This window comes from Cololabis saira, chromosome 19 (genome assembly GCF_033807715.1).
Source record: "Cololabis saira isolate AMF1-May2022 chromosome 19, fColSai1.1, whole genome shotgun sequence".
Taxonomy (NCBI): domain Eukaryota; kingdom Metazoa; phylum Chordata; class Actinopteri; order Beloniformes; family Belonidae; genus Cololabis; species Cololabis saira.
In genome coordinates, this window is record NC_084605.1 from 24,974,766 (window position 1) to 24,989,006 (window position 14,241).

The 14,241-nt window shown below is 43.6% G+C and overlaps 1 protein-coding gene across 3 annotated transcripts in view; it reads right to left on the reverse strand.

Moving 5' to 3' along the window:
• Positions 1–148: 148 nt before the first annotated feature.
• The window catches only part of kctd17 (potassium channel tetramerization domain containing 17), a 34,409-nt gene continuing 20,316 nt past the window's right edge, over positions 149–14,241 (reverse strand). The window contains exons 2-7 of one of the 3 annotated variants that reach the window (XM_061707710.1): positions 11,336–11,444; positions 11,043–11,134; positions 10,298–10,393; positions 8,224–8,349; positions 5,476–5,618; positions 149–4,250 (exon numbers count right to left, since the gene is read on the reverse strand). In XM_061707710.1, the coding sequence (XP_061563694.1) occupies positions 5,514–5,618; positions 8,224–8,349; positions 10,298–10,393; positions 11,043–11,134; positions 11,336–11,444 (528 nt within the window). In that variant the 3' untranslated portion in view covers positions 149–4,250; positions 5,476–5,513. Of the gene's footprint in view, positions 4,251–5,475; positions 5,619–8,223; positions 8,350–10,249; positions 10,397–11,042; positions 11,135–11,335; positions 11,445–14,241 lie in introns of all 3 variants that reach the window. The other 2 variants (XM_061707709.1, XM_061707708.1) reach the window with 2 other exon arrangements.

Genomic DNA, 14,241 nt, shown 5'->3' on the forward strand with positions numbered 1-14,241 from the left:
TCACCTACCGGATGTTCAATCAGGAAGTCCAGTGTTTTATCACTAGAAGTCCTCTGTTTTGTGATCGTACAGAAAAAGGCTGAATACCTATGTTCAGTTCATCAAAACAAAGAAAGGGAGAATAACTAAAACATGCATCTTAATCCAAAGCACTTTTTTATTTTTGTTGGCAATAGTGACAATCATATACAGCAAATAAAAAACGAACAACAGAGTTCTCCTCGTCACCTCCTAAGTGGCTGCACAAGTCCTGGTGGAGAATATTTATATGAAACCAAAACAAACAGCATTTCTTGAAGCCTGTACAGGTTTGTCTGAGGCGTTACAATTCATGTGTCACATTGCTTGATTTTTACAGACTAAGAACATTGAGGCTCTGTAGACGGCTGATGAAAGAAACTCCAGCATCAGAGGAACATTTCCTACATGTTTATCACAACCTGACATGTATCCGTAGTTCTTGCACAGAATAATGAAAGCGGTAGACCTTTCTTGCTACCACTGAACAGAAGGGTTAAAAACTTAGGTGTGGATCCAGCTAACCACACGAGGTCATGCAAATGGACATTTATAAACCTTAAATTTCAGTTTGAGAGCTTAAAAAAAAGAAACAAAAATCTCTCAGTGTAACATTTGTTTAATAGCAGTTATGTAAACTAACACTAATAACTAGTATGTTTCATAAACCTGATTATATTAAATGTTTAACGCAGTAGAAAAAAAAGAAATCTCACCCAGACGACACCTTTTCCACCTGCACTAAAAAACACAAAGCCTAAATTTTACAAAAGAAACCATAAAATAAATAACAGAATGTACAAAAGATAAAAAAAAAAAAGTCTTACATTTTATACAAGACAGCTTAAGACCTTCTACAAGCATGGAATGGCTTCGGCTCGGAGACTTCTGCGCTCGTTTAGCACATTTACTTTTTTGCATCTACTGTCGACGCCTCTGAGCAAATGCACAGAAAGTCCTTTACACAACTAGTTACTCCCAACTCTCAATGACATTATAAACTACCCATGTTCTGAAGAAAATAGTAAAGCAGCCATTGAAAAGAAAAACTAAACAAAAAACAGGACGGTCAGTTTTGCTGCTCGAACTCAAGGCACTGAATGATCCAGATTAAAAGAGCTGAAGTAACTCAACAATAACCTCCTTTCATCTTTCTTGTAAATATCCCAATTACGATTATCATAAGCATGTTCATCATGCACAACGTAACTCATCTGAAGTTTATCGTGTTTTGTTTGGCCGCGTATTATTATATGCCAAAGATCCCAAAGGTCCAGGATGTCTGTTTTTACTTAACACTATAACGTAAATGGACACGAAGCTTTATCTCTCACACACTGTATTTGCAGACATTTCTCCCAAAAAATGAAATATATGATTTTAGTGCTCGATTGTCACTAATTGTTACTTTAATGACCTGCATGTAACAGCTTGAGTGTAACTGTAAGCGAGTTTATCTGCAGACGGACATCTTCATCGTTTACTCCACAGCTGCTTACATCCAGCCATCCTCACTCTTTACCTCTTTAATACAATGATTGTGTCGGGTTGCTCTGGATTTGACCTTTATTTTTCTTAAAAGCAGCACCATGAGGCCCACGCCCATCCTGCTGTGGTTGGTTTGGTAAGTTCTGTACTGGTGGAAAAGCCTGTGGACGGGAGGGGTACCAGACCCATTTCATGATGCAGCCAGGACCCAACGGAGGGACACAATATCTGTGTTCTGATGAGCTCCAGCATGTTTTTGTGCAGTTACTGAGTTACTTTTCTCCAAATGCTGATTTAGATGTGATATTTCTTTCTGATGAAAGTCATTTAGTCTTTTTTGAACTATAATCCATTATTTTCCAACACTCAGCTGGAAAGCTTTATCATACGTCTTTTTAGAACCTTGTGAGGAATGCATTTCCTGAATGACACTTAAAAAACAGCTTGTGTCATTTCCAATTAAATGTTAATGACCACGTATGAATTTCATTCTGTGGTTGAAGTCTTATGCTGCAGTTCGATGTGTTAAAAATGATGTGCTTTTTAATTTGCTGCCTCGAGAAAGAGGACCCTGTGACGGTAAGCATGACCACAAAAAAAGAGAGAAAAAGAGAATCCATCTCCCTCCATCATACCTTTGTGCTCCTTTTTAGCCATTTTCCAACCCGCCTCATGAGGCTCTCGCCATGGTGGCACAGTAAAGGTGAAGACTGCACCTGCTGCTGACCAGTGAAGCAGAGGTGTACCAGCAAGTGTTTTCGCCAGTGCCACGCGCCTGCTTTTGTTTTGAGCCTTTCTGAACTTTTATTTTAAGAATTCAAGCTAATTTATGTTACATTTCTAGCATGAACAAGCATTCTCCTTTACTTATACTTTCTGCCATTTTAAAGTTGACCAAAAAGTAAATATATGAACAAATGTACAGTACCCGCTTAGTTATTTGGCAAATGAGCATTACCATAAGGACAAATGTTCATTTATATTAAATAATTTAGCTTTTCAGTGGTACATATTTGTGTAGTATTAAAGCCAGTGTATGTAGCAATACCACTTCATTCCACATGGGGGCAGCATATTACAAAAGATTCATGTGTCCGCTTCTGGCGAAAAAAACAAAGCAAATTGCACCTCTAGTGGTTTTACAAGATGAGCCGGACCCCCCTCTCATGAGCACATTATTGTCAGCGACTCTTTAATGAACACGACAGAGCATTGTGCCCCCATGGGGTCAGAAGTGGCATTGCTACACAGAGAAACTTAAAGAGGTGCGTTATTATAGATCATTACTTAGAAAGTAGAGTAGCCAAAACTGATGGGCTTCGTAGATGGATGGACACTAGCAATTACTGAAAATATTAGTATCAATTCAATTAAAAGTAAATCAGGCTTTTTGAGGGGGGGGAACTTAAAGGGGACCTATTATGAAAAACACATTTTCTCTTGCTTTAACATATATAAAGTGGTCTCCCCTCAGCCTGCCAACTCAGAGAAGGAGGAAAGCAACCAAATTCTGCAGTGTCTGTACAGCCGCCCGGATGATCCATCCAGTGTGATGTGGATCTACGAGCCGTTCAGATTCTGCGATTTACAAAGGTTGGCCTTCGATGCGTGAAACCACGCCCACAACTAACTCTGGCCGGAACAACAACAACAACTCCGCCGGCCGGAGCTTCCGCCATTTTTTCGTAGCGGTGTATCGCGTCATTCAGGCAGCCAATCAGCACAGAGCCTCATTATCATAGCCCCGCCCACTCAGAATCCTGCATAGATAATGAGGTTAGAGACCGGGAAGATAAAGACATGGCTCAGAGGCTGAATTTCCAAATTTATTTAGCAAAAACAATCAAAAGCTTGTTTTTAAGGCATTCAAGGCCTGTTTAAAATAGGTATTAGATGCCATAATAGGTCCCCTTTAATCTTATCTTCATCAGATAATAGACACCTAACAGGGACACTTCCCACACACCTCTGAGGTTTAGATTTCAGGGACAAAAACATTTTGGATTGACTGAAACCATTATATTTATGCAACAATAAAACTGAACCTGAGGAATATGGAAGATGTGCAGCACCTCCCGTGGATCCCTGTACGCAATGAAAGCAACATATAACCAGAACTACCGTGAGCACACCAGGCTCAAAACACCTGACGTTACTCACAACCGAAGAAACTGAGGTTTGAGGAACAGCTGACATCCGCCAGAGGGACGAGACCATAATAGATCATTGATAAATGCCACATTGGGAAGTGTCACGAACCACATGCTGCACAACTGCGATGCAACAGGATCCTTTTACACTATCCGTCAAATCATAGCGACGTAGCAACAGCTCGGCGCTGGGTAACGACACAAGGTCAATTGTCTGAGGCCAGATTTAATTTTCTCCTTTGCGTCACGGGTCAGCACCTTGGTTCAGACGGCTGCATACTGGATCTTTGGTTATGACTTGGTAACGCTCCATGAATGCCCTTGGTAGAATACACCAAACTAGTTTTACTGAAAAAAATATTTTTGGAGGATATTGCTCTAAGTGAGCATGATTTTTCTCTCTTTTTTTTAAGTTTTGGCGTGATGGTTTGGGGTTAATGTTAACCAGCATCTCACTGGCGAACTTTTAATGCTACAAATTTTGATGGCGGTCCACAGAAACAGATGGAGACCATGTCTAGAAGGTCACCAGTCAAAAAAAGAAAAGAAAGAAGCTTCCCATTTCTACATCCGGGACCCATGGATCTGGAAAAGCTGTTAAAAGAAAGAAAAACATTTATTACAGACTACAACTTTGTCACAATACGACTTGTAACCATTTAATAGAAACAGTTTGACTGCAATGACTGTGATGAGAATAATGAAAATGATAAAACAATGAGAGTAAATAACTAAACTCACATGCATGATGATTGGAACATTTAAAAACAAACAAACAACCACAGCCCGCCTTTTGGCCACTTAATGCACGTCTTTAAGAGTGCAAACAGCTTTTTGACCTAATTTCATGTTGGTAAATGTGTAATTTTAAGTCAACACTGCACATACGTGCACAGACAGGAAGGGACATCTCTACTGCTGCATGGAAAGGTCAGGGAGATTTCATGTCACAGTATTGGTAACGAGAGCCTGCAGTGATGCGGCGCTCGATCGATATCTGTAAGCTTGTGCACAGTCACTGTTGGACCTTTCATACAGAAGCTGCATATTTTGTGTGTGTGTGCGTATATGCTCTACTGTCCCCATCCAGAAAAAACCCACTATATTGAAATAATACCACTGTAGTTCATTAATAATTAATATATACCCTCAAATTGACTTTTTAAGTGGTTTCAAAGAAACAACAATACATCAAAAATATCAATTTAAATACCAACAAAGCTCATTTCTGTCATCAGTGAGTAAGATACAACTCTACCGGTGTGTTTAGTGCAAGATACTTCATAAAATTTGTAAATTTTGTTTGAAATTTGATTTAATGGCGACTTCAAAAACATTAGATGTCACATATAATAACAATATGATGCTCAATTTGAATTCTTTGTTACGTAGAAATACAACATTTAAGTCACCAGTACAAATAAATCCAAGATTTAAGGCTCCATCTACCGTTATGTAACTGCAGACAACTTATTTTGGATGTTTTGCACTATTTTTCTTATTTTTTTGGTGTTAAATCAAGTTCTGGTTCTACTCCAACAGTAGAGCAGCTACTCAATGCTGTGCCATGAATCTCCCTGCATTTCTGTGGACACACACACACACACACACACACACACACACACACACACACACACACACACACACACACACACACACACACACACACACACACACACACACACACACACACACACACACACACACACACACACACACACACACACACACACACACACACACACACACACACACACACACACACACACACACACACACTAGATTTACCCACTAAGACATCTTTTTCTCAGGTCCTCACCCATTCCCGCCTCTCTTTGGAACAAAGAAACATGACTCTCATTCTCTAAGCCACTCATTTGGTGTGGTTTCTCTCCCTCCCTCTTCCTCCTCCTCCTCCTCCTCCTCCTGCTTCGCTGCTTCCTCCTCTTGCATCTCTGCCGGCTTCATTCAGCATGAAATAAGGAAGGGGAAAACACAATAGAAATAAAGGGGGAAAAAAAAACAGACAAAAATGAACACGCTAATGAGTGTCAGTGAGAGGACGGTGAGGCGACTGAGAGTAAAATACAGACAGATATATGTCAATATATCCATGTGACAGAGAAACTGAGTGATGATAGAGGGCAGACGATCAATGGTAGCGGGAAAGAGATGCTGAGCTGTGTGAATGATGGAGCCATTGTGTTAATCAATGACATTTCAAGGTGAGTGACATTTAGAGCTCCTGGTGGAGGGTGCAGGATCAAAGACCGTCCTCCTTCAGTGAAAAGGTTGCTCACTTGTCTCTTACTTATTCAACAACTACACACACATGCAGCCCCGCTCAAGAACTAACCACAGTCACACAGCTTCATCGTCAGCCTGATACTACCGTAAATTCCGGCATATAAGCCGCTACTTTTTTTCCCACACGCTTTGAGACTGCGGCTTTTACAACGATGCGGCTAATTTATGGATTTATATAGGCTAACTAGCTTCCTGCCGGCAACACATTTACCGGTAACCTCGTCATATCAGACCAATGAAATTATTAACAGGTCACAGTGGACCAATGAAACTGTTTCGGCAAACTACGGTAACCCGCGTTTCTTCAGAGCACTGGCGTTTCTTCAGATCACTGGCGTTTCTTCAGATCACTGGCGTTTCTTCAGATCACTGGCGTTTCTTCAGATCACCGGCGTTTCTTCAGATCACCGGCGTTTCTTCAGATCACCGGCGTTTCTTCAGATCACCGGCGTTTCTTCAGATCACCGGCGTTTCTTCAGATCACCGGCGTTTCTTCAGATCACTGGCGTTTCTTCAGATCGCCGGCGTTTCTTCAGATCGCTGGCGTTTCTTCAGATCACTGGCGTTTCTTCAGATCACTGGCGTTTCTTCAGATCACTGGCGTTTCTTCAGATCACTGGCGTTTCTTCAGATCACTGGCGTTTCTTCAGATCACCGGCGTTTCTTCAGATCACCGGCATTTCTTCAGATCACTGGCGTTTCTTCAGATCAATGGCGTTTCTTCAGAGCACTGGCGTTTCTTCAGATCGCCGGCGTTTCTTCAGATCGCTGGCGTTTCTTCAGATCACTGGCGTTTCTTCAGATCACTGGCGTTTCTTCAGATCACTGGCGTTTCTTCAGATCACTGGCGTTTCTTCAGATCGCCGGCGTTTCTTCAGATCGCTGGCGTTTCTTCAGATCACTGGCGTTTCTTCAGATCACTGGCGTTTCTTCAGATCACTGGCGTTTCTTCAGATCACTGGCGTTTCTTCAGATCACTGGCGTTTCTTCAGATCACTGGCGTTTTGTCAGATCACCGGCGTTTCTTCAGATCACTGGCGTTTCTTCAGATCACTGGCGTTTCTTCAGATCACTGGCGTTTCTTCAGATCACTGGCGTTTCTTCAGATCACTGGCGTTTCTTCAGATCACTGGCGTTTCTTCAGATCACCGGCATTTCTTCAGATCACTGGCGTTTCTTCAGATCAATGGCGTTTCTTCAGAGCACTGGCGTTTCTTCAGATCGCCGGCGTTTCTTCAGATCGCTGGCGTTTCTTCAGATCACTGGCGTTTCTTCAGATCACTGGCGTTTCTTCAGATCACTGGCGTTTCTTCAGATCACTGGCGTTTCTTCAGATCACCCACGCTGGACTGCTGCATGACGAAGAGGCCAGCACAAGCTCACTGGCGGATTTGCCTCTGGGGGACGGTGACACTGAGAGCGCGGAGGAAAAAGAGACGGAGTGCGACGAAGCCATTCTGAGACTCTTTAATTCCGACACTGACGAAGAGGACTTTAATGGTTTTAGTGCACAGGACGACGATGACGATAGGGATCAGTGACTTTTGCTAGTAGATTCCTGTATTTTCGCCGAGAAAAGTAACCACGAAGTAATCCTTCAGGCTGTTCAACTCCAACGTTATTACTGTTAAAAACACTGTTATTAAACTGTTTGTTTTTTCATTGTTCTGAAAAAAGGCAGTAGTTGTGGACGTTATCGGCATTTAATTAAATTTTAAAAAATCTTACCGCGTTAATATCTCAGGTTTCAACGGGGACACCTGCGGCTTATAGACAAGTGCGGCTTATTTTGTACAATTTCTTTTTTTTTTTTAATTAGCAGGTGCGGCCTATATATATTGTAATTCTCGTCAGTTGTGTGAAATAAGACCTGGAAACAGGCATTGAATTGTCAAATTGGTTTAATTCACTGTACGAATTGTTACAGATTACTTTTGTAATACTGTATTTGACCCGGTCTTTGTACGTTTTGACCGTATAGAAATGTAATTCTTGCCATTTTAAGAATGTGATGTACCTGCGGTACTACTGCCCTTACTTTTTAACAACTTGTGCTTTTTTTTAATTTTACCTCTCTTTTCTTATCATTTTATTTCATTTTATTTGTTATTTACTGTTTAATTGTGTTGTGATGTAAAGCACTTTGAATTACCTTGTGTTGAATTGTGCTTTACAAATAAACTTGCCTTGCCTATATATGGTTGCGCTCTATAGTCTGGAGTTTACGGTATATTGCGTGTGATTGTGAAGGGTGTTGCACCTTGGTTTTGTGGCTCTGTTCGGTGCCCAGGACAGATCCGGGCGTGTGGAGCTCCTTGGAGACGACGCACAGGAATTCAGCCTGATCCTCCGTTCCGTAGCTGTAGGACGAGCCGATGTTCACCATCTGGGTGACGAGCGACACGCAGATTCACGGAGGAGAGGGACGGAGACAAAGAGACAGCGGGCGTCAGGGAGGAGGACACATTACAGAAGAGACAACAGAGAGAACCTTGCTGGCAGAGTGGATAACCCAAACCACAAGCAAGGGAGGATTCTTGTGCTCATGCAGAATTGGGGAGGAAAGGGGGGTGGGGGGCAGATAGCCGTTTATCACACAAGCAGCAGTGGACTCGGTTTAAGCTCCATTTACTAGTGGTAACAGCAAAACAACTACGGGCCAGCTTCTGGGTGATAATTGCAGCTTTGCAGCGTGCAGTGGAGCGAAAGCAGAGGTGTGGAGGGAAGCGGGGGTTTGAGCGGGAATTTTAGACTACAGTTTGGATTAGCTGGGCAATTTAACTCCCCGAGGGTCTCACTTCAAAGTCAGGGTGTCAATAATGGAAAAGTAATTTCAAAATGTTGCTTTTGACTCAACGTAGGAGCTTTGAAGTTCCGCTAAGATAATGTTAACACTGACTTACTCCAAAGAGTGGACTGACAAACACACACTGTTGGTATCCACACCTCTCGTATCACCACTTTCCCTGAGTGTTTACAGATGCAGTGGGTAAAGCATTCCTGACAGCCAGGCCATAGCGCTGCACTCAAGACTGGCCTGCAGCTATTTCAAAATGGTTTTGCCTGATTTTCGATGGTAATTAACCCTCGTCACCTTCAGCTATTCTTGTCATTTATAAGAATGTCTTTTGAAAAAACTTCAATTTACTTTGACTTCATAAAATCTTCAGATACTTGATTTTCTGTATATGATGGCAAAAAAATAATTCAAGCTTGAACTACTAACGACATCAGCGATTGCTGTTGTCACTTTCCAACAACTGAAATTGACAACTAAATTGGTGCCTTGTGCATCGGTGTTGCTCCGACTATGAACGGGGCATTTCTGTCCCAATAGTTTTAAAAGCATGCCACTGACGTGGTGAAGTCTGAAATGTGTGAGTTTAACAGCACGATTCTCTAACACAGCTTTTAAATTCACGGCTGACGCAAGTCTTGTTATCTCAAATTCAGACTGCAATAACAGAGAATAACTCAAGCACGCTGCTGTCAGCTCTGTGTGGCCTGTTCCTGTAACACATCACCTTAAACCTTAAAGGAGCCTGTGGCATGCAGCAGCAGGAACCACCTCTAGTTAAAGCTCAACATTTAGACCAGGGGTCGGCAACACGCGGCTCTAGAGCCGCATGCGGCTCTTTAGCGCCGCCCTAGTGGCTCCTGGAGCTTTTCAAAAATGTTTGACCTTTTTTTCCTTTTTTTCTTCTTTTTTTCCCTTTTTTCTTCTTTTTTTCCTCTTTATTTTCTCTTTTTTTTCCTTCTTTTTTCCTTTTTTCTCTTTTTTTTCCTTCCTTTTTCCTTTACTTTTTAATCTCGACATTTCGACTTTTTTCTCGAAATTTTGACTTTTTTCTCAACATTTCGACTTTTTTCTCAACATTTCCACTTTTTTCTCAACATTTCCACCTTTTTCTCGAGATTGTATTTCAACATTATTCTCGAAATTTTGACTTTTTTCTCGAAATTTTGACTTTTTTCTCCACATTTTGACTTTGTTCTCCATATTTCTCCTTTCACCATTTGCCTTCATTCTAAGGCTGATACAAGACCTTTCATTTTTTTTATTTCATTTTTTTTTTTTTTTAATTTCATATTTGTTTTTTGTGTTTTTGGTCCCATATGGCTCTTTCAACATTTTGGGTTGCCGACCCCTGATTTAGACTATCCACACGGCCTATTATTTGATCTTAAACAGCTTTGTGGAGTGCAGAGAGCAGGGCTCAAGTCAAGGCCAGGGGGGTCAGACCAAGGGTCAAGATTGAAGGGGCAGCAGCGTGAGTCCAACCCACAGTCCAGAGCAGTCCGGTGCGGGGCTTTCTGCAGGCGCGCACGCTGACCTGCTCAAACTTCCAGCCGTCTGACATGGTGGAGACCATCTGAGTCAGCTCCTCCTCCTGGCACTGCAGCACTCGGTAGACATGTTTGGGGGGCACCTGCTGGGGGGGAGAGAGAGGAGGGAACAAAGGAGATGGAGAGACAGGGAGTTAAAATAATCCTAAAAGAGGAAAAGAAGATAAACAAGTGTTTTAAAGGGTCATTTTAAATAAGGTCTGGATGCACGAATAACCTCAGTTGGTCAGTGAATTTACAAGAAGCAGAGATGATGGACAGCCATCAAAGAGAGAGGAAACGCAGTGAACGTGGGCTAGAGAGACATAATTTTGCAATATATTTCTCCTCAGGCAAACTCAAACTGAGTCTGCTACAGGACAGAAGAGGAAATAAAGAGTGGGCGTATAATTGTGAGGACAAAAGGATTATATAAGAATGAGTGAGAAACAGAAGAAAAGACAAGGAAGGAGAGTCTTGCATACACAAGGGAGTGAAACTCTTAGAAATAAAGGTATTTGCATCCTGTTTGGCATGTTTCAGGTGCAGATAGCACGTTGATATTCATTACAGTGAAAAATTCATGATTAAATTATTCACCACAGTTCCAAAAAAGAAAATAATTAATAATAAAATATTATTTAAAATATTAATTCAATGGTACATTTGTGACCCACCATTTTGGTAGAAACAGACTCTTCAATTAAACAAAAAAAGAAAGGAACCAACCCCTAGAAAGGGGTGCGTGTTTACCTGTGTGGCTTTCGAGTCCCTCTCTATGATCCTCTCCTTGATCAGTTTGATCAGCGGGGTGATGTTGTAAAACTCTGCCTCTTCTAGGACGCCTTGAATCAAGAGAAAAACAACAACATACATCTGAAATTCCGAGTAGCCTATAGTGTTTATGCAACACTAAAGTGTTGTGTAATGTTTGGCCGAAGCTCTTATTTTCACAAATTCTAAACATTGGCTGCGTAGTTCCTATTACAGCCCTACAAAAACAAACACTACACCAAGAGTCTGTAAGAGCAACAAACATGCGAGACCTTCCTCAGCGAGCTCCTTGTTGTAGACCAGTTTGCCGTGCCGCAGGTAGTTGAGGATGGGGCCGAAGTAGGTGGGGTCTCTGTCAATCACATAGGCTCCCGTCTCATCCTGTTTCAGAGAAGGAGGCAGAGAAACGAGAGGAAAACAGCCCATTACATCATTAACACGTTATAAATGACATTTTTACAGAGGCTAGGCGAGTATCAACAATACTTTTATTCTTTTCTATTCAAGTTATTTCTCTAATTTGAATTTAGCTTCGTCTATTTTCCTTCATGCAAAAGACCACAGGAGGAGCAATGTGGTTTTCGTCCCAGTCGTGGAACACTGGACCAGCTCCATACCCTCCGCAGGGTGCTTGAGGGTTCATGGGAATTTGCCCAACCAGTCTACATGTGTTTTGTGGATCTGGAGAAGGCATTTGACCGTGTCCCTCGTGCCATTCTGTGGGGGGGTCAGTGAGTCTGGGGTCTAGGTCTGTGGGGGGTCAGTGAGTCTGGGGTCTAGGTCTGTGGGGGGTCAGTGAGTATGGAGTCCGGGGCCCTCTATACGGGGTTTTACGGGCCTCGCCGTAAAACTGGTCTGTCTGTCCACAGAGAAATGTACAAAGATCACCTTATGCATTACCGGGACTGTATTGCCAAATCCAAATCAAACTACTACTCCAGCATAATCTGTTCAAACGCAGGCAACACCAAGTCACTGTTTTCATTGTTCAACAATATCACCCGTTCCCCAGTCTCTATACCACCCCATCTCTACTCAACTGCCTTCTGTAACTCTCTACTGTCTTTTTTCAACACCAAAATCCTGCAAATCCATCAGGACCTTGGTTCTACCTCCCTCAGCGTCACTTCCGATCTCCACCCGCCAACCCACCCCTTCTCCTCCTTTGAGCTCCCCACCCCCTCGGAGATCTCTGACCTCATACACAGGTCCAAGCCCACCACATGTCAACTGGACCCCCTCCCGACAGTCCTGGTTAAATCCTGCCTCCCCTCTCTGGTCCCCCTCATTTCTGCCATCATCCACTCCTCTCTCACCACTGGAACTGTTCCTTCATCATTCAAAATTGCTGCAATAACCCCAATCCTGAAAAAACCTGGTGCAGATCCTACCAACTTCAATAATTTCCGTCCTATCTCAAACCTGCCCTTCATTTCCAAGATCCTCGAGAAAATAGTCGCTACACAACATTGTGCACCATTTATCACTTAACAACTTGTATAAACAATTCCAGTCTGGCTTCCGCCCCCTCCATAGCACCGAAACTGCACTTGTAAAAATAACCAATGACCTCCTCATGGCAGCTGATTCTGGTTTACTCACTATCCTCATCCTCCTTGACCTGAGTGCGGCCTTCGACACCATCAGCCACCCCACCCTCCTCAATAGACTTCGCGCCATCGGCATCACCCACACTCCTCTAAACTGGTTCACTTCCTACCTCACAGGCCGCACTCAGTTCATTCAACTTAAATCTTTCACATCCCAGCCTTCCCCTGTCACTTCAGGTGTGCCCCAGGGCTCTGTCCTGGGGCCCCTCCTTTTCATCATCTATCTTCTCCCCCTCGGCAACATCTTCCATAAGTACAACATCAGCTTTCAGTGCTACGCGGATGACACCCAGCTCTACCTCTCCAGTAAGCCCACCTCCACCCTCCCACCTTCGTCCCTCGCTGACTGCCTAACAGATATCAAATCTTGGTTCTCTTCCAACTTCCTCAAATTAAACAGTGACAAAACCGAGGTCCTCCTCATTGGTTCTAAATCAACACTATCCAAAACCGACAGTTTCCCTATACTCATTGACAACTCCACTGTTTCCCCCTCCCCACAGGTCAAGAGTCTGGGTGTCATCCTTGACAGTACCCTATCTTTTAATTCTCATATCAACAACATTACCCGGTCCGCTTATTTCCACCTGCGCAACATCAATCGCCTAGCCCCCTAGCTTTTATTACTTTTGTTACACTGTTTTTAACCATTGTACGGCGACCTTGAGTGTTTAGAAAGGCGCCTTCAAATAAAATGTATTATTATTATTACTATTATTAAGGGCTGTCCGGTCTCTGTATGATCGGAGCAGGAGTCTGGTTTGCATTGCCGGCAGTAAGTCAGACTTGTTCCCAGTGCATGTTGGACTCCGGCAGGGCTGCCCTTTGTCACCGGTCCTGTTCATAATTTTTATGGACAGGATTTCTAGGCGCAGCCAGGGGCCGGAGGGGATCCGGTTTGAGAACCACAGGATTTCGTCTCTGTTTTTTGCGGATGATGTTGTCCTGTTGGCTTCATTAGACCGGGACCGTCAGCATGTGCTGGGGCGGTTTGAGGCCGAGTGCGACGCGGCAGGGATGAGAATTAGCACCTCCAAAACCGAGGCCATGGTTCTCCACCGGGAAAGGGTGGCATGCCTTCTCCGGGTGGGTGGAGAAGTCCTGCCTCAGGTGGAGGAGTTCAAGTATCTCGGGATCTTGTTCACGAGTGAGGGAACAATGGAGCGTGAGATTGACAGACGGATCGGTGCAGCGTCAATCTACGCACCTACCCTCACCTATGGTCATGAACTTTGGGTAGTGACCGAAAGGACAAGATCGCGGATACAAGCGGCCGAGATGAGTTTCCTCCGCAGGGTGGCTGGACGCTCCCTTAGAAATAGGGTGAGGAGTTCGGTCACCCGGGAGGAGCTCGGAGTCGAGCCGCTACTCCTTCACATTGAGAGGAGTCAGCTGAGGTGGCTTGGGCATCTGTACCGGACCCTCCTTGACGCCTCCCTAGGGAGGTGTTCAGGGCATGTCCCTCCTCCCTAGGGAGGTGTTCCAGGCATGTCCCTCCTCCCTAGGGAGGTGTTCCAGGCATGTCCCTCCAGGAGGAGACCCCGGGGCAGACCCAGGACACGCTGGAG